The sequence below is a fragment of the Nelusetta ayraudi genome, unplaced genomic scaffold, assembly GCF_046127955.1.
Source record: "Nelusetta ayraudi isolate G7.1 ecotype Tasmania unplaced genomic scaffold, CSIRO-AGI_Nayr_v1 ptg000084l, whole genome shotgun sequence".
Lineage (NCBI taxonomy): Eukaryota > Metazoa > Chordata > Actinopteri > Tetraodontiformes > Monacanthidae > Nelusetta > Nelusetta ayraudi.
In genome coordinates, this window is record NW_027466134.1 from 7,432,889 (window position 1) to 7,452,614 (window position 19,726).

Here is a 19,726-nt window from a genome sequence, read left to right on the forward strand (position 1 = left end):
TCATCATTAAATGATGAGTAGGATCAGATATTTAAAAAAATAAAAATAAAATAAAAAATAACAAAAACAATCCTGCTTTTTCGTCTAAAAAAAAAAAAAGATCAAGTCTTTCTCTGGCCAGAATCTGGAAAATTGAAGTGGCTACCTGACACAATTCTGCCATCAATGTTACCAACTGGTGGAACTGTCTTTTAGCAGGAGGAGAACCTGTCAGTGAGCTCAATGTCATTTTGCAGGTCCTGATTGCTCGGTGTGCTCAGAGTAGCTGCCAGTCGTCGACTCCTGCAGACTGCTGCTACATTTTTTTGGAAGCTGATGACTGTGTGGGTGTAATTCTAAGTGCTTGCGCTCTTTCAACACCTGCAACCATTCTCAGGGCGATGTGGGTTCAATTACAACTTTACCGGATCACACAGTATTTTAGACTTGGCTTGTTTCTGACTGACCCTGACACAGAGTCGTAAATCAGTGCTGCTCAGCTGGTTGTTTTTTTTTTGTTTTTTTTTACTTGTTTGACTCAAACTCAGTGAATAGCCAACTAGCTGTAGCAAAGCAGGATACAGGAAATGTTGTAAATGGGAAGTGACATCACACAAGGAGGAGGAGGATGAGGAGGATGGAAGGAGGGAAGATTAGAAATCAGACACCAGAGCTGAAAAAGAGAGGGAACTTCAAACAAAAGGACAAAGGAGCTGAAGCAGAACCAAAGGAAAGTGAGAAGTGAGACAAGGAAAAGAAGGATAAGAAACCTGGATTGGGATTAAGAAAAAACAAATAACAGGAGTGAACTGGAGGTGGCACAGCCAAGGCGTGTTTTTAAAGAGGAAGAGGACTGAACTCCATGGAACAGGCAGGCAGTCACATGTTTGGAAGCAACCCTTTCTCAGACGGGCTCAAACGCCACTCTCCCTAGATAAATCACTTCATCTCATTCTCCACCTGGCTGCTGAAGTCACCTCAGGCCTCATATACAAAAAAAACGTATGTGTCGTTCAACAACGAAAAACATTTTTATTTGGTTGCCTGTCATCCGGGGTGACCAATAAAAGAAAATGGTCCGAGTGAAAGAGTGCGTGTTGGACGGCCAACGCCGCTGGATTGGAGGCTTGGACAACCCGAGGAATAAGAATAAAGTGGTTGAACGTGAAAATGGACGTGAAGCGAAGGGCCGCTGCCCACCGCAAAAGCGTGGCCCAAACGAGAGGAGGAAGAGGAGAGGGGAGACTCACCTCATTTGAGGAGAGGGTGGCATCCCTCATTGGAAGGTCTGCCATTTCTGGGGTGATAGCAGCACACGTGGGCAACTCAGACCACCCTCAAGGTGAAAATTTGTTTCATTTGCAATTGCATTGATTGAATGGTTAAAACAATAAATGACCGATAAACTGTTGGGCATGGTTAAAGATCTTGACTGATACGTTTGTTAATTTTACTACTGTTCAATGTATTCTTTCTGCGCATGCATGTAATTCCTCAGGGGTTCTGGAGACCTCCTCCTCTTCCAGCGTGTCCCTGCCACTGGATGCTGGTGAGGTGACTTCCGAGTCCTCACTTTTGCTGTGCTGGTGTCACAGGAGGCCATAGTAGATGAAATGCACGGAGTGAACGAGCGCATGGACAGTCTAACAGAAGTTTCAATCAATGAAACGATAAAAAAAAAAATGGAAAGGTGAATCATGTGTCCTTGCCTTTTCACATTATTGAAATAACCTTTTGCCGCGCTTGAATGGCCTCCCGGGCAGGAATGGCATGGATGGGGCCAGCTTCGGGTTCTGTGGTTTGGGGGATGTGCTGCTCTGGCAGTGGAACCATGCTGGTGTGCCACATTGTGGCCATCACAATGCAACACACTTTTGCAGCGCCACCGTCCCTTGAGCACGACTGACCGAGTCAATGAATGGGCTTTGTTGTATCGTCGCTCTCGGTCAGTCTGTGGGTCATTAAGCAGTGTGATCAGCCACATCCTCAAAGGGTAGCCACGGTCACCTGAGGTCGATTAGGGTCAACACGACATGCAAAAATATTTTTTGCTTCCATTACGCAGTACAAGGGCCACGATGTGAACATTACGCACATATTTTATTGACGTACTTGGGGCTACTTAACAGAAAGAAAATCTAGGGCTTTAAAAATGTCCACTATGCTGTTGGCCAAAATGAATGAATCATGCGTTGAACCAGGCCGCGTCCCCACAGTGTTAAGCAGCTGCATAAGCGCGCATCACAGATGATCAGTGTATTGATGGAATGAAAATGCCTACGGTAGCGTAAACATATTCATCGTTTGATGGCGCCTTTATTGCAATGTGTGTGCAGTCAATAGCTACGATTACATTTGGAAATCCCACTCTCCCTGCAAGTTGCGTTTTTTTTTATATACCTGGCGTGTGGATGATTCCGTCCCACACAGCTCGCATGGTTCGGCTCAGGGTGAACTGGGTTAGCCCCGATCGCAGGTCGGACTGCCAGGAACCTCAATGTGGTCAGCACATGTTTGGGTACAGGTAACGCGTGTGTCCTTTTGGTGTTGTGCCCTAATACGGGCTGCAGGTCGACGCACAGTTCTAAGAGAACCGCCCTAAGGAGCAAATCGTCATCCAGTAGTAGGCCAGTAGATCCTGACGGTCTTTGATCTTTTGATTGTTCGTTAACTTCGGATTGCTCCATGAGCCACGTCCTCCAATAGTGCCAATGCTGCCATTGTTGGCGACATTTTCTTTACCTCTGTGCATGCTTTTATATCCATCAGTCTAATTGCAGATACGTGGATGTGGTAATTGTTCATCATAGCTTATTTGATTCCGCTTCAGAAAACCTTTCCTGACATCACCAGTGAGTATCACCAACGGACCAGAAATGTACGTATGCCCGTTTGAGACTTGGCGTGAAGCACCGCACCTTCCACGGTCAAGTCACTTCTTGGACATCTGAACGTTGACATTGAAAGGTGCGTACAAAGGGTTTTTGTGCGTGCGTACCTTTTGTACATGAGGCCCCATCTCTCGCTTCTTCACACAAACTCTCCCTCTGTGAGTGCTACTGCACACACACACACAGTCACTCACACACTGATTTCTAAAGGAATCATTTTCACATTGATTTTCGGCTCCATGATTTTTACGTTTGTGTGGCAAGGTGGAGAAGGCCCGGGTGGCCTAAGAACCACAGACTACCAGGTAATAGTCATGCACGCTAACCAGTGGGCCAATTGGAGGTATAGTGACAGGACCCTAAACTGTCACATTTGCATAAGTGTTTGTTTGTTGATGGATATATTTGTTGGAAATTGGACTATGAATGTAAAAATTTCAGTTGTAATGAATTCTGTTGGACCATAAAAAAAAAAAAACTTAAAACTACAAACTAATTTTTTGGTTGCATTGTGGTGTTAATTTTGTATACATATACATTATATATGTATATATATACATATATATATATATATATATATATATATATATATATATATATATGTATATGTATATATAAACACACTATATATATATATATATATGTATATATATATATATACATATATATATATATATATATATATATATATATATATATATATATATATATATATATATATATATATATACATACATATATAATGTATATGTATATATATATATATATATATATATATACATTTTAAATATAGGCAACGTGAATCCTGTCTGGCGCTCAACACTAAAATTTTATTACAGAGCTACAGAGTGACTGTGCTACAAGCCTGCTGGCTTGCCCTAACCCTAACCCTCATCTCCAACTCCGATGTGGGTCCACATTCTTCTCCTCGTCCTCACCTCCGTCATCCATCCATCAGACAAATTGCCACAACAGGTGACACCATTGTCAACCTCAGGCTTGACGCTCAGGAATGACACAAAGCCCAATGTCCCTGTTGGCAAATGTTGATTGATCATTTTCATTGTCAGCCTTCTCTTTAATCCGTCCTTTGTGTTTTTGATTTTCACACTTTTTACATCATTTTAGCATCACCATCAACTCAGAATGTTGTCCTTGACAGTCCAGAAAGTTAAGTTATATTCTAAACTTATATAGTCAATGTGAGTAATGCAGAAATAAAACAATTGTATGAGTGGAGTTGATCTTCTTCTGCACTAAAGGGTTGAGTGGTCCATTGTCCAAACAACGAAGGGCAGATTTCCACATAGTCACTTATCAACCGTCCAGATTTGTGGGGCAGTCAGATACACTTTTAGGTCTAATATAAAAGAATTGTAAACACTGAGTTGGTGACTCATTTCAACACACAGGAAACTGCACTACTAAAAATAACTTGTGTAACAATTTTACCAGTGACAGTTAAACCCACTTTTAGTGTGCTCATCTTAACCACTCAGAGCCAATAAGTTTGGTGTTCTTTTAAAGAGTGGCAATCCATTGCACCATGCTGGAGCAAAGCAAATTGAAGATGGACTCAACAGTTGTGCTGCCACAAAATGGGGAAGACGAACCTGCTGCAGTTATTGTGTTATGGCTGCTGGTTATATGGCTCTTGGGCTGATACTGAATGCAGCACAGAGTAACCGACCTTTGACACCTTCCATCAAACAGGAAATCTACTTGTGTGTTCTCCCGATTCACGTGAGACGTTTTGATGATTTGCTGAAGGAGCTTTTATTAGTTATTTCTGCTTTGTGTGAAGTTTGCTGTTTTTCCACAGAACAAGGTTCATCAACTAATCATCTTCCACCTGCTCTCTGAAACACTATGCTGTATCTACAGTGTACTTTATCTTTATCTATACCATCCCCTCTTTACATGTCCATAAATATCAGCTATCAGCCTCTATCTCTGTTTATTGCCCTCAACCATGGACTCTAATAAACTCAAAAACCTGCTTGTTGCACATGGGGCCACCAGCCACCAGAGACTGACCATAAAAGGGGGAAGCTAATCAAACCTCAGTGTGCTGAACAGTAATTGAGGAACAAACCTGAGTGTATGAAATTTAAAATTTAAAATTAAAAAAGTAAACATGGTTCTTCTTATGAAGTACTTGAGTAAAATATGTTAATTTCTTTCCCGTGTTTTTATGTTAGCATGGCTTAGAAAACTAAAAAAAAAAAAAAACATTAAACATTTTTGATTTAATAATTTAGTTCAAATCTAACCAGTTGTTACAAAAAAGTACAAAAATACAACAGGTAGCTTCTGTAATCAGTCACTGGCATTGTAATGGCTGTAAAGGGTTTTGAAATCTTTATTTTTCTATAATTATTGAAGTGGGTGACTTGAAACTAAAATAAGGCTTCAGACTTGAATAATTAAGCCACAGGATATCCGGGGTTTTTTTTTAATTCAAGAAAAAAAATCAAAGTGAGTTAGAGACTATTGCAGTTGTTTTAAATACCTGAACAAAACAAAACATGATGGCTATTCTGAAACGTCAATGGTCGGATTAAACCAGTAGGGGAAGCACTCGCCGCTCCTCGTGTCAACACGTGATGTAGAGCGCGAGCAGAAGAAGACAGGATGAAAGCCAGCCTTCAGTTCGGTGCCCACTAGTTAGCTTCTGCTCTCAGTGCAGTTCGAGCGCTTTCTCCCGTGGCTATGATTGACAGAGTCAGCAGAGCTTTACACGGACATGCCCTCACACTCGCTCGGTTGTCACTGTGACAGACACAACGGCAGCATGGAGAGACATGAGGATGTCCGAAGTTCTCGCCCGTGTCACGCAAGAACAAGAACGGCGTGTGCGGGATTATTGAGGATGTTATTTATTGCTTTTATGCACACGACGCGGGCCAATAATCAAGGTTTGTAACTTAGCTGGCTGCCTCCGCAGTGGCTAACGCTAACTTCCTTAGACGCTCAAGTGTGCTTTTGTGGATGTGTATGTTGGCTAACTTTCCCATCAACTGGCTCGCCACCTCGGAAACAGTCGTACGAGCTGTGCTAAATAGCAGTTGTGTCTCGGTTACTGGGACCTCGAGTCAGAGTACCACAGCTAACTTAACCTTTAGTTAGCTAGTGTGTGTGTGTGTGTGTGTGTGTGTGTGTGTGTGTGTGTGTGTGTGGCCTCTTTGGTTGTTGTCATTGTGGGCTTCCTACGGCAGGACGTTGTTGTGTTTTTATCTCTTCCATATATGGCTCAGTTAGTCAAACAGTCCATCGATCAAAACACACACACAAACGCACACACACACCATAGGACGGTCGTTAGCATAATAGCTAGCCGTGGCGTTAGCTTAGGTTCGCCGCCGTTGCTGCTGCCGTGGATGACGAAACTCTAGTGGAACGAAAAGATGTGTCACGTTGGCCACTAAATTGACAACGTTGTCCTTTCGCTGCTAGCACGGCAGCTAACGTAACTTAGCTCTTAGCGTTCGGAGAGTAAAATAAAGGTGGGGAGACCGGACCGTCGGGTGACTGTAAACGTGGCTGCTGGTTTTTGGTCTTGACCCTGGTGTTTGCCCCCTCCAGCTCAGTGTGTGTTCACGGCCCAAAGTGACGGCATCCTCCAGTAGAGTGGAGAAATAAACGGTGTGTTCAGCTGTCACGTTAGCCACCCGCGGTCAGGTCACCGCGTTAAGCCGTCCGTCCGTCCCTGGGTGGACGGCTGCCAAATGTGTCACAACAACGGGCAGTTTCCTTTTCGACACTATCGTTTCCTGTACAAAAACAACCTATTGCGATCTAACGCGTGTTTGTGCATTGGATGGGCGATGAGTTTTTCTTTCTTTCTGTCTTTCTTCGTCATGCCACTGTTTTAAGTCAACACTGCAGGTTTAGCAATCTGACGCAATGATAACAAGATCACTTGGTGGCGAAGTCAACTTCACTCTGCTGAGATTCACGCAGGCCCTTTGCTTAGCTTTTTTTCCCCCTCTCAGCAAATTGTATTTGTATGTTGTGGCATTTGAGCCCCAACATTGAACGTATTGATCTCCGGGAGAAATTTCTGTTAAAGGTCACATTACTTAATTCCATTAACTTTACTTAACCAGTGTTTACTGCCAGTATTCTATAGTCTGTTGCTCCAGTATTGTGAGTGGCCCATGTTGTCCTTTCACTCTTGCTCTACCTTTGAGAAACTGTGCTAAAAAATTCCCAATTCTTAAATTCAGGCCTTTGTTAGGTCAGTGACGGCTCCACCCTCTGTGGCCGCTTTGTTTTTGTCACCTTCCAAACGTGGACGGTCTGGTGAAGAATCTGTTTGTTTCAGGCTCTAAACAGACGGTTAGAGCCTTCTGTTTGCTGTTTTCCAGAGGGAGTTTTTTTTTAGGTTAATTAATCATTTTAAGGCCTTAACAAACAAGATCTGGAAGTGATTGTGATGTGGCACCTTTAATAAGCCATTATGGACGAGCACTGTGGTTGTCTTTGTAGACTTCTTATGTCCTATGAGGGTCAGCGGGAATCTCTTTCCTTCCTCTTTAAATTAAAGAAATAAGTTATGGGAAGAAACTGACTTGAGCTCTGCCCAGAAGCTCCTCAGAGTAACCATGACCCACCGCACTAACAAACAAAAAAAAAAGTGCTTACTTTGTTTTCGACTGGCTGAATTCTAAAATAGTTCAATTTCCTCTTTGAAGCTCATGCCACAGTGCCTCTGAGCGGCTGTGCATCATGCACTCAGGTATGTCGACGGGCGGCGTGGTCTAAAATAGAAGAAAAAAACGACTGTGACTGTAACATTCAGATGAGCTCTGATCTGTCAGCCCACTGTAATCTAAAATATGACTCTTATCTGAGCTTAGTGGAGAGGTGCAGCAGTTTAATTAGTCAGCCGGGGCCTTTTGCTAAAAACAGGTTTCCGCGGTCGCCGCTGTGCGCTGTGAACACGAGCTGCCGAGAGGCCGACGCTGCCGCGTAAGCCTCGGGTTTTAGCGGGTGTCAGGTGAAACGGCGTCCCTGTGGAATAACGGCGTAAGAAACGCTGAGTGCGGCGTGGGGAGTGCGGGTTCCGCTCCACGCTCGGAGGGTTCAGCGTCGCTGTAAAAAGTGAAATGAAACACTTCCAACGTCCTGAAAGCGCTGAGCCCGCGTTTGGCCGTAGCAGGGGAAGCGTTTACCTTTCGGTAAACCTGGATGAGACGGCAGAAGACTTTCCCTCAGAAGATGTGTGTGCAGTCTCTGGCCTCGACCGGCCTCGGTCCCTCCTCTGAAGCCTGAGATTAAAGTTCAGCCAGCGAGTTGTTATCATCGTGCCTCGTAGTATCACCCCACAGATCAGGGGGAGATATTGACTGGCGGAGGGGAAGGAAGGAAAACTCAACAACGGGTTTTAAAGATGTGCACGAGGGTGAAGCACCACTTGATGAAGAGCAAACCCCTTCTCTTGACATTAACTGTCTGTTTTTGTCTTTCATTTACAGCTTTCATTCAGTCAGACACAATACTAGAAGTTTTACATTTTGACGAGGGAAGACTTTTACAGGTACGTCTCACATTATTTCCTCCGCTAGCTCTTTGAGTCGCCACGCGAGTGGCCTCTTCCTGAACACCTCATGAATCAGTCAGTGTTGAAATCAGTGTTTCATCTCTTCATCTCTCTTTTTGCAGGCAGAGTCTGACATTGATTTTAGTTTATATCATCATCAAAGGTAAGTTTCTACTTTTACTGCATGGAAATATTTGAAAGCAACATTACAAGAAAATGGGAGCGTCTGTGTGTGCATGTCTGATGAAATGCCTTTACTTGCGGGTGTCATCTGATTGGCAGGTTCCTCTGTGAAAACGTCTCGTTTGTTCAGCGTGCAGCACGCGCCGCGCTTGGGTTGCATCTATTAGCGTCTGTGCGCGTCGCACCGCCGAGATCATATTGTGGGTCTCGCCTGAGGAGTTGTTGTACTGACGCCGAGGGAGCAGCAGCATCGCTGTATCGGCTCTCGGCTGCTTTATCAAGTAGTGATTTTCCTTTAGCCGTCAATGCAACCTTTTCTCACCTTTAGCGACCTTATTACAATCCCCTACGCTGCTGGCAAATCAATCCCAGCAAACTTTCACCTCACGTGTTTTCTGGGAGCAGTGACAATGAGTGAGAGGAGCTCTGTGAGCGGCAGACAGTCCGCTTATAGATTCCATAGGGGGAGTGAGTCACTCGAGAGCGAGAGGTGCTCATTAAACCTTATTTTTGAGTTCAGAGAAGGCAGCGACCTTGTGTTGTTCGAGCCAGCGTCTGTGTTCGAGTCAGGTAGAAACGAGATTCAGCAGTCAGTGGTGGTTCTGTCTCTTCTCCTGGACATTGAAGGGGTGTTTAAACCTAAACAGCAAGTCGCAAAGGCATCGCAATCACGGACTGAGTTGCGGCGTAAATGGAACCTCTTGTTAAACAAGGAATATCGTGTGACTCAACACAAGTGAGAAGAGGAACCTTTTTGTCTGTGGAGACCGTTCCTGGAGGGCCTTTAGTGTTCCGGACGCTGAGCGCGTCATGTCAGCCCAAAGCTGGGGGGAAAAACATAAAATGCACTTATCCCAAAATAGAGAGGTGAGCAGTTTCCCAGCCACCTCTGAGTCCTGAGTGATGGAGCGAGTGATTGTTCACTAAATTCTGTCACCTTGGAGACTGGAAATGTGTCGTACATGCAAGGACGTGTGGAAAAAAAAAAAAACACCTGGAAAAGGACTAAAATTCTCTTTTGCACAGGGCACACACACGTTGTAACTGTGATGCCAGCGCGAAGGATAAAAGCTGCAGTAACTTAAAAAAACAAAAGTCAAATGGGCGCTGCAAAATGCATTGACTGTCAGTAAAGGCTGCTGCATCTGAGACGCTCATTGTCGACATTGTCCAGAGTCCGCCGGGAGAAAGTGTGTGGATCGACGCTGTTCTGCAAACACAGAACCGGCCCAGTCTGTCTTGACCCCTGCCCTCTCAAACATGGAGCCTCTGTATCAGAAAGGCAGGCATCTTCTGGGAAAGCACTTGCTCGGCGTCACCTGCTGCCAGATCACACCGCAGCTATCCACTGGAGACGATCCCAGCGGGGCAGAAGGCTCGGGCTGGCCGGGCGGCCCGGGCAGATAGTGTGACATGTGTCACTGCAAGCGCTAGAAGCAAGCGGGCAGGTGTCGTCGATCAGGTGACGTCCTGGCGCGCTTCAGAAAAAGCGGCCACCCGACTCGCCTGCGCCGAGGCCGCTGGACGAACTCTGAGATTTGGAGCCACGGGAGGCGTCGCGTTGTGTTCTCCCACTGGTGGAACTGCTCCAGCTAGCAAACACTGTCGTACATGACAGGAAACCTGTCTGGGAAAAGTTTTGTTGCTCGACCTCGTCCTCGCCCGCAGTCTGGCCTGACGGGGGGGGTTGCTGAGCGTGTGAGTGCAGCCAGCGTTGTGTGTCTGATGTTCGTGCCACGTGCTCTGCTGTGCAGACAGGTTTTTATCTCTCAGCCTCGACTCTCCCTGGTGTGTGTCCGACCTGCTCACTCTTCTCCTTAAAGTCTGCTGCCGGGCTGCCAGGCGGCTCTGGTTACCGTTTACTGTCCCTCACGCCCTGCCAGTCACCTCCGCAGGGACCCGAAGGCATAGCAAACCTCCCCGTGTGAAGTCCTGCGGGCCGCCTGAACCGGGTTTGTGTGCGACTGGACCCTCCCAGCCGCTGCTGCAGCTGCTCCGGTTACACACGGCTGCGCGTGGACACATCGGCGCTCAAAGCAGGAAACCAGAGGGGTTTGTGCAGGATTCACAGAGACGTGAAGTCCATAAGAATATACATCTCCCTGGTGTGCCTCCGACCTGCTCAATCTTCTCCTTAAAGTCTGCCTGATGTATAGATAGAAAGGTCTATCTATACGTCTCAGAGGCATGAGGACTGAGGGTGGGGGGGCGGATCACCTGTTGCCGGTTCAAGGCCTCCGCCTGGATCACCTGCTGCCTCGGGCGTTGGGGGATGGAAATCCACCCCGCCTGCAGCCCATTGTCTCCTGCCGTACACGTCGTGGTGGAAGTCAATGGGTGAAATGGATCTCGGGTGGATTCTGTGACTGCGGAGCGGCCGCGTGAAATCTCTCGGCGTCCCGTCGAGTCTTCCGCAAAAGTGACACGCCATCACTTCCTGCTCAGCACGTGTCCTTCCTGCCGTTTAATCCGCTACAATCTACACTTCCTGTTGTCGGACGCTTTTCACGCAAAGCGACCGCTCTACATGAGCACAACATTCGACTGTAGGGGGAAAACCTTATTAAGTCCAATATGAAATCCCTATCTTAAAAGAAACCCCGCCTTAATCCATGGTGGATTTATGATTAAAGCTAAAGGCTGGCAGGCCTCTGCTGGAGAAAGGGATCCTCCAGTTCTTCGATGGCGGCGGCCCATTGTTGTGGATCCACCGGTTGTTGAGCAGGTTCGGTGAGTCGCGTCTGTGTCCCGGAAGCACACAGGGCTGCTCCGAAAGTTGCTACCTTTGTGTCAGAAGAGATTAAACCAGCGAGCGGCGGGCGCCGCTCTCGCTCCCCATGCAGATTCCACTCCCACTTTTTCCCCTCATGGCGAAACCGCGGAAACACGGCCGCTGGCTTTCTCGCCGTGCCCTCGCGCGTTTAGCCTCCTGACTTGTTTTGAAATGCACCCAAACATGGATACGATTTTGCCCGTCGTGCTGCAGCTGCTGCTGCTTCTGATGCTGCCGCTGTCGCATCTCCCTCTCTCCTGCAGCACATCTCCGCACCGTGGGAACTGCCGACCTATACGATTTGAACCTCCAATGTTGGACTTTCACGAACAGTAAGTGCCTTCCAGCAGAAATACACACCATGCCGCTCTCTACTGTGTGAAAAAAAAATATATATATATGTTTTTAACAGATTTTCGACCAAATTTTAGTGAGCGCTGTACGTTAAACAATTTTTCTTAAGATTAAAAAAAAAAAAATGTCTTCTTTCCGTCGTTGAGCCTTTTGAGGCCAAGTTCAGCTCCGAGCTGAGGACAAGCCGTCATTAACAATGCGGTGACACAGCACAAAAATCACATTGTTTTTTCTTTCGGTGCGACGCTGGCACCTTGCTTCAGTTATCGGATCGCATTCCATTCCTGACGGGACGTTCACACCCATGTGGTGCGAGCCAGCAGCCAGACACGGGCGAGCACACCCAACCAGGGCGCCCTGTGTGACTTAGTACTCGCAGAGGGTGTGGCCAGCGCCCTCGGCCGACTCCCTCTCTCTCTCTCTCACTCACTCACTCACTCACTCACTCACTCACTCACTCACTCACTCACTCACTCACTCACTCACTCACTCACACACATACACACACATACCCAGCTGCCAAGCCCTGCAACTCCTCCGTCCCACTTCCTCCCCAAACAATCCGTCTTATCAGCTGCGAATGAATGAAAAGAAACCTTGAGAGAGATTTCACGTCCCGTCCACCAGCGACGGAAACAAAGGCAGCTTCCAGATGGAGCCTGTTAATAAATAACCTCCAGCCGCCACTTTTAGGTCTTATATAGTGTGTGGTGCCGGGATAGACTCCAGCAGACCCCCACAACCCTGAGTTCAGAAAGAATGGAGTATTGATGGTGGGTATTGGATGGATAGATGGATGGATGGATGGATGGACCGTGTGAGCCATCAGCCAGCACAACACTTTCGCTAAGCTGTGTGTTCTGACTGGTCGCGTGACGACCATCCAGAAGCAGCCCCGGCCGGCCTGATTTTCATACTGTATTGAAATGAGGGAAAACCGCACGGCCGGCTGGCAGATAGGGAAATTCAAGCGTTCACGCTGTGCTGTCACATTAAGTAAGTAGGCATGGCATGCAAAACCAGTTGTGCGCCGGCCAAAGACTGCGGAGAATGTGAAGTGCCGGTCATCGCTGTCACTTAATAAACCAGTTTGATTTGAAAAAAGCCTCCCAAGGCTGCCGAGGCCTCCACCGTTTCTCATCCTCCTTTTGAGGTTCATCACCATTGATCCATAACTAACCTGGTTGATTAACCAGGTTGACATCCATCACCTCACCTGAGCCTTTTCATGGCTTCACGTGCCACAACTCTGTATCGAGTGGATTTATAAGTAACTCAAGATGAGCAGCACGTGGTTTTGTGCACTAACAGCTTTTTGTCTTGTTGTTTTTCTTCTTGTGTTTGTAGGCCCGTTGGAATGCCAAAACTGGAGAAAGTTTATTTACATAATCCTAGCTCAGAACAAATTAGTTTGATATCAATATCGGCGACGACGGCGCATTTTCACGCATCGTTTTTCCAAAATAGGGTAAGTACCTCCGGCACCTCTGTAAAACACCCCACCACCACCAACACCAACACCACTGCTGCCGTTTCCTGTCAACATTTCCTTTTTCTGACGACAACTCTTTGGACAGCAGGACGTATCGTTTTCATTTCCAACTCACCTCTCGGGCGTCTTTAAATTCACCAGCCAGTGTGTTGACATCACTGTTGAATTAACATCTGACCAGAGGTTGTTTTTTCGTTTTAGTTTGTTCTGCCTGACTGATTTGACGTAATTGAAACTGGAAACATTTCACACATTTGCTGTGTCTGAGGCGGCAGGTGGTGATTTTGTTCAAACTATATTTAGGGGCATGCTAATGTGTGCGTGCAACAGAGGTTCCTGTACACTCAGTTCTGATCTCTTTGATTCTCGTTATCAGGACCAACTGAGGAAGTTTACCTCTGCAGCTTCTTTTTTTTCTTAGTAGTTTTTTTCTTTTCTTTTTTTGATTTGAAAGCGTGAAGTGTTATTTTAAGGCGGCAGGATGCAGCCTTCCTCCCCAGAGGACGCAGCCTCTGAACCCCAGGAGCACGAGCTCGCTGTGCCTCAGCGCTGCGCCGTGCAAGGGGAGGGACCCGCTGACCTCAGACACATGCCCAAAGCCGTTAGTCACATTTCTGCTTAGGTCGCATAAAGGAGCAGTTCATCCATAAATTAGCAAATGGGGTCATTATCGGTGGACAGCGGACCGTACGCTCGTCTCTGCAAGGGATTTGCTGCTGTGGCACAAAGCAATTTTGTCTCACTGTCCCAAGATTGGAAACCTGATTGGAGGAGGTTTTAATTTGGAGCAGCTGAAGTTATCTGTTGTTTTGGGTTTTGCCTATGGCGCGTGTTTCGGATTGAGATTGTCACAGGTTTGTGGAATTCCGCCCAATGACACGGGTTCAGACGCTTCAGTGGAGAAACCAGAGGAATGAAAACCAATGTTCATTCCTCGCTGATCTCTTCCTTTAAGTTTCAGCCGCTGTCGCCAGCGATACCACAACACCTCTTTACGTTTTTGCAGTGTTGGGTGCTGACTATATGCTCGTCACACTTGCTTTTGCCAACACATTGATCTTAAAATTGATAATGATTATGTTGTTGAACTGTGTTAAGGAGGTTATACTTGTTTTTTTTTTGTTGCGTTTTTTTTCCCCCCTTTAAGCTGCGCAAGTTTTAACAGACAAAAAAACAGCTCAAGATGATTGTTTGTTTTGTTGTGTGTGCGTGTGTCTGTAGTTTGCTGCTTGGCGAACCAAAACATCGCGACCCCCCCCCCACCACCACCACCTCTCTCACCCCCGGGGCCCTGCTACAGGAAAAGCTTGTTCTCTCACTTCAGCATCACTTGGCTTGCATGTGCGTTTTGCTCCACAGACATGCTGAGACTGTGCAGCTATGAGCATCTTGTCTGGCCTCAAGGGACGCACGCACACGCACACGCAGATAAAGTTTAGATAAAGCAGTCTGCCGCGCAATATTGTGCAATAGCTTGTGTTGCGTTCTCTGGCAGCGTCACAGTGTCGTGGAAGTCTGAGCCATTCACAAGTGAACTTCTCAGTGTGCAGTTCGTCAGTCATGTGTGTGTTTTGACGTGGGACCCAGCTCTTGGTTCACAAACACCCTGAGTCATAACACAACACATCCACTTCCAGACTGGGATATTTCATTTTCGTGTAAAGGTTGTCAGTAGGAGCAGGAACAAAAGTAGGATTATTGGTCTTTATTGCCACCAGAGAACAAAACAAATGCTGCAGCAGCAGTCATGCTTGTGGTGTGCTGGTAAACATTCTTTAGGGTGGAATGTCCTGCCTCGACCTCTCGGCGCTTGAGATGAGGCCCGTTTGCAGTTATCGGCGTCTTCATCGGGAGTCAAATGTTCACATTCCTGCTCTCCGCACAATAAAGGCGGCATCTCCCAGTTTCACCTGAGCGTTTAACTGCACAGATAATTGTGTGTGTGTGTGTGTGTGTGTGTGTGTGTGTGTGTGTGTGTGTGTGTGTGTGTGTGTGTGTGTGTGTGTGTGTGTGTGTGTGTGTGTGTGTGTGTGTGTGTCTTCCACCTCCAGTTAGTTTTGTTGTTTCGACTTGTCTAGTGGCACCAGGAGTCTCCCACATCTTGCCGGGAACTACATTCCCCACATGTCTCTGCTGTGTTTTGAATTCAAACCTGATGACTTATGATGTTTATTTGTTTGTAAAACTCTGTTTTGTTGAAACTATTTAGTTGTTGTGGGTTCTCCCCGCTCCCCCAGAAGCGGAAGGTTCTTTTTTTTTTGTGGCTTGATTTAGTTTCTTCACATTAAACTAAAAGTGGAAGTGGAGGCAGTTGTCTGTGTAAAATAAGGATCTTTGCCCTCACTGACTCACCTTTTAGAGCAGAAGTTGCTGTAAGCGCGATTGTAAAGGAGTTAAGTGTCCCATATTATGCAGAAGTCTTTATTTTTTTTTATTATCATTATTATTATTATTTTTTACCAGCGTCCTCTAACAAGTCTCCAAAAACTACAAAAGACCATCCTTCACTTCTTTTGCCTGCTAGTGGATGTACACTTCCCCAATGTGGGATACATAAAGCCATTCTGTTCTTTTCTAATGTCCCTCCCATGTCAGTGATCACACCCCCAGGGGCAGGGAGGGGCAGGCGCCGCCCTCTGGAGACACTTTTCAACTAGCCCTGTGCGGCTAGTGCCAGCCGTTCACGGTACAGGACAGCACAGCTGGAAAGCATTTCCAAAAGCCTGAGCAGTACCTGAGCGTGGGCGGAGTCACGGTTGCAAGGCGAACCGAAGGTCCTTGGACGTTTTTTGTGCCTCCCTTTTCTCCCTTTTCCTCCCGTGTCTCCGAAACCATAGGATTTACTTTTTGTATTACCTGTGGTTTTGTTTTGTTTTGTTCGGCGCAGGACATTTTCGTAGGGCTTAGAATGATTTTGTTTGATACTGTTGACTTGTATCAAAACACTGTCCTAGAACAGAAAATGTAAGACCACCGTGTTTCTGTCTCCCTCTGAAACACGTGGAGGTTTTAACAAAGCCAGTGTTTGAACGGGCGTTTGAATCCTGGCGTTTGAGCAGGAGGCTGTAAACAGAAGGCTAAAAATATCCAGGTGGTCGGGGGAATTGAGGGAGTTTCAGGGGATGATCAATCATGCAAGACATTTACAAAAAAAGAAAGAAAGATAACTGGAGTCTGAAGTGTGTTTCCTGTTATGATTACTGTCCAGGCTCCGCCCCCTTCCAATAGCTCTTTGCAACTTTGTCCCACTTTGCAGTGACTTTAACTCCTCCACCCTGTTACTCCCTCCACTATCAGCAGTACATTTTGTCCCGCCTTTGTCTGTGAACAAGACGTCATGAAGACTCTTTTGTGTAGCTTTTCTTTTATTTTCAGATTAGAAATGTTGCTTCTATCTGGGTTTTACCATGCAAAAACAACATCGACAAAAAACAAAACGAAGCAAAAATGTGTTTTGTCCAGGAGAAGAATCACTTTTTATGTCTAGACGACCTGTTGATGTTAAGTGGACATTCTGATTCAACGTCTTGCTAACTTGCAATTTACACTCTTGCAAGGTACACTTGAATGTGGTGTAGCCGAGCTTTCTGGCTTCACCTATACTGGGTGTGTGTATAAAATATTAAACAGGCCAGAGAGAGCACACACGGCGCACAACTGCCGTAAAACTCTGCTCACTTCCGCCCTACGGCAACTCTGAGGGACACGCCTCCTTTTCTGCTATATGGTAGGTGCTATATGAAGAGTTAGATGATTTTGTATTATTGATAATGAGAAGGGTTCCACGTGTTAAGAAGTGATTATGTTTGAATTTAAAAAAAAAAAATAAAACATTAAGACAAACATGATTTTCATATTGGACTGGGCTTCCCATCAGCATTTTTCTACACCTTATTCATGTCTGCTTTCATACTAAAGAGGTGAAGTTGAGCTGGTCAGAGAGGGCGAGTTAGAGAAAGCCAGCACTTCAGAGTTGCAGGTAAGTCATACGTGATACATGAAAGGTTAGGTGGTATATTCAAAATCCATAATTAGCTGACACAGAGGTTATTGTATGTGACTTATTTAATTGATTAATCAATTTGAAAGTGATCAGTAACATCACCAGTGATTGAGTCAAAGTATTTTTTCCACATTTCTTCATGAATTAAGGGGGATATAGAAAATGTAATTGGTAGAAATAATCTCAGTATCAGTTATAAAGCATTTTTCTCTTTTCTTTGTGTAATATTTTGAGGGTTTTTTTGCACGTTGTGCATCTAGATAAGAGCGTGTAAGTCATGTATTTGAATACATGCATTCATTCTTTAAGACCTGTGAGTATTTTCAGTGATCAGGCTTATTTAGTATTCAGCACTAATCTGTGCCTGTATTGGATCATAAGCTTTGTGATGCCTTATTTTTTTTCTGTAAACAAAGAAAATACATATGAAACACATGTAGATCATGTGGCATGTTGCCTGTTTTTTGATGAGAACATAAACCTTTTGTTACAATAGAACAATATAAATGTAAAGTGAGCTTTGTAAAATGACGCATTCTGAACCACTTCAGGGCTAAAACGAGCTTTTGTTTTGTATAGAAAAAAATGTGATGCTATGTTGCTGAGTAAATGTGAAAATACACGCCATACAATCACTGCTGATAGATTCATTGATACCTCCTGCATTCACACAAGGCACACAACTTGAATACAAAAATGGTGCGTGGCTTATTTACTGAGGTCGGTTGCTCTGGTCAGGTTGCTCCTTGTTGTACCAGTCAGTCTCATCCCCTGAAGCAGGGAGGAGGAGCTTTAGTGCTCTTAAAAGGTTGAAGACTTGGGTACTTTCAACTGTGACGCAAAAAAGGCAGAACCATGTAGTGGTTTGTCTAAGTTGGACACCTTAGACAGAAAGCCGGTCTGCAAACAGTTAATTTCTGTTTCACAGATACGTAAACAGGTCGTTGGTGCTTTTGCTTAATGTTGTGGAAAAATAAATAAGTTATTGTTCCTAATTTGATCAAGTTTTCTTTTATTTCTCAAAGTATTAAAAAGAGTGCTGATAGGATCCCTAAGCATATCTGACTGGGGCCTCAGTGTCCTCAGACCTGCTTCACAGGTGGAAACCTCAACCCCCCCCCCCCCCCCCCCCCCCCCCCCCAATGTTAGACTCAAAGTTCGCCCTTGGCTGTAACGTGTTGGCGACAGCCGGCCTTGAGGTCGGGAGGTGTGAGACTTGTCGGGTTATTGAGGCGGCTGCTCAGGGGAAAGTGGGGCGGGGGTCAGCATGGCAGCCGCTTCCTTTTCATTAACGCCCTCTCTTTATTTTTCCCTTTCTTCTCTGCCGACAGGTGATCCCGCCGGGCGGCAACACGTCCTTCGACGTGGTGTTTCTCGCCCGAGTGGTCGGGAATGTAGAAAACACTTTATTTATTAACACGTCACACCACGGAGTGTTCACATACCAGGTCAGTGAGCGACCAGAATATTGAAGTGGCTTCCTCCTCGACTGTTGGAGGAATATTTGTTTTGTTTTGTATTTTGTTGCTCACTCTGCTCCGTTGTGTCCTTTTGCTCTGTCCAAGGTGTTTGGGGTCGGCATCCCCAACCCCTACAGACTGCGGCCCTTCATCGGGGCTCGAGTCCCCGTCAACAGCAGCTTCTCGCCGCTCATACACATCCACAACCCCTACAGTGAACCGCTGCAGGTATCCTACACAGAGCCTCTCATTGGTTTAAAAAAAAAAACTATCGTTGTGCATCTCTGGTCCGGGGTTTGATGTTCTGCTCTGTTCTGCTCTGCTCCTGCCGCCTCAAGGTGGTGGAGATGTACTCCAGTGGCGGAGATCTTCATCTAGAGCTTCCCACAGGTCAGCAGGGAGGAACTGGGAAGTTATGGGTAAGTCCCCTCGTCCCCGCTGAACCTTTGATGCAGTATGGTTTCGATACGAACCGGCTGTCTTCTTCCTGTTTTCCAGGAGATTCCTCCGTTCGAGACGAAGGGGGTGATGAGAGCCAGCTTCTCGTCCAGGGACGTGGACAACCACACGGCTTTCATCAGGATCAAAACCAATGCCCCCGACGAGGACCAGTTCATCATCCTCCCAGTGGAGGTGGAGGTCACCTCGGGTGCGTCCACCCCCACCTCTCAGTGAATAGAGGGCGCCCTCTCTGTGCTATCAGGCTGATGTTTTACTCCCTCCTTCCTTTGCAGCTCCTGGTATTTACTCCTCCACAGAGATGCTTGACTTTGGTACACTGCGATCACAAGGTACCAAACCCCCCCCCACTAAAAAGAAGGAAGCTCCAGTTTATCAGCAGATGCTCTTTGTGCTTCGTCAATGACATTAATCACCTCTGCTTTCTCGCGCAGATCGTCCCAAAATGCTGAATCTACACCTTTTAAATTCGGGAACAAAAGATGTCCCCATTACAGTAGGTGTCTTTGCAGGTCTCCCTTACAAAAAAAAGAAAAAAGAAGCCATGGGGGACATGTTGAGCATTATGTAACCTCATCCACCCTGAC

At 46.1% G+C, this 19,726-nt stretch overlaps 1 protein-coding gene across 4 annotated transcripts in view; it reads left to right on the forward strand.

Moving 5' to 3' along the window:
- Positions 1-5,517: 5,517 nt before the first annotated feature.
- Positions 5,518-19,726, forward strand: part of tmem131 (transmembrane protein 131) — a 29,520-nt gene continuing 15,311 nt past the window's right edge. For 2 of the 4 annotated variants that reach the window (XM_076045721.1, XM_076045722.1), the window contains exons 1-11: positions 5,518-5,788; positions 8,351-8,412; positions 8,538-8,578; positions 11,635-11,703; positions 13,073-13,193; positions 18,552-18,668; positions 18,786-18,908; positions 19,019-19,099; positions 19,179-19,329; positions 19,415-19,471; positions 19,574-19,635. In XM_076045721.1, the coding sequence (XP_075901836.1) occupies positions 5,617-5,788; positions 8,351-8,412; positions 8,538-8,578; positions 11,635-11,703; positions 13,073-13,193; positions 18,552-18,668; positions 18,786-18,908; positions 19,019-19,099; positions 19,179-19,329; positions 19,415-19,471; positions 19,574-19,635 (1,056 nt within the window). In that variant the 5' untranslated portion in view covers positions 5,518-5,616. The remainder of the gene's footprint in view (positions 5,789-8,350; positions 8,413-8,537; positions 8,579-11,634; positions 11,704-13,072; positions 13,194-18,551; positions 18,669-18,785; positions 18,909-19,018; positions 19,100-19,178; positions 19,330-19,414; positions 19,472-19,573; positions 19,636-19,726) is intronic. The other 2 variants (XM_076045723.1, XM_076045724.1) reach the window with 1 other exon arrangement.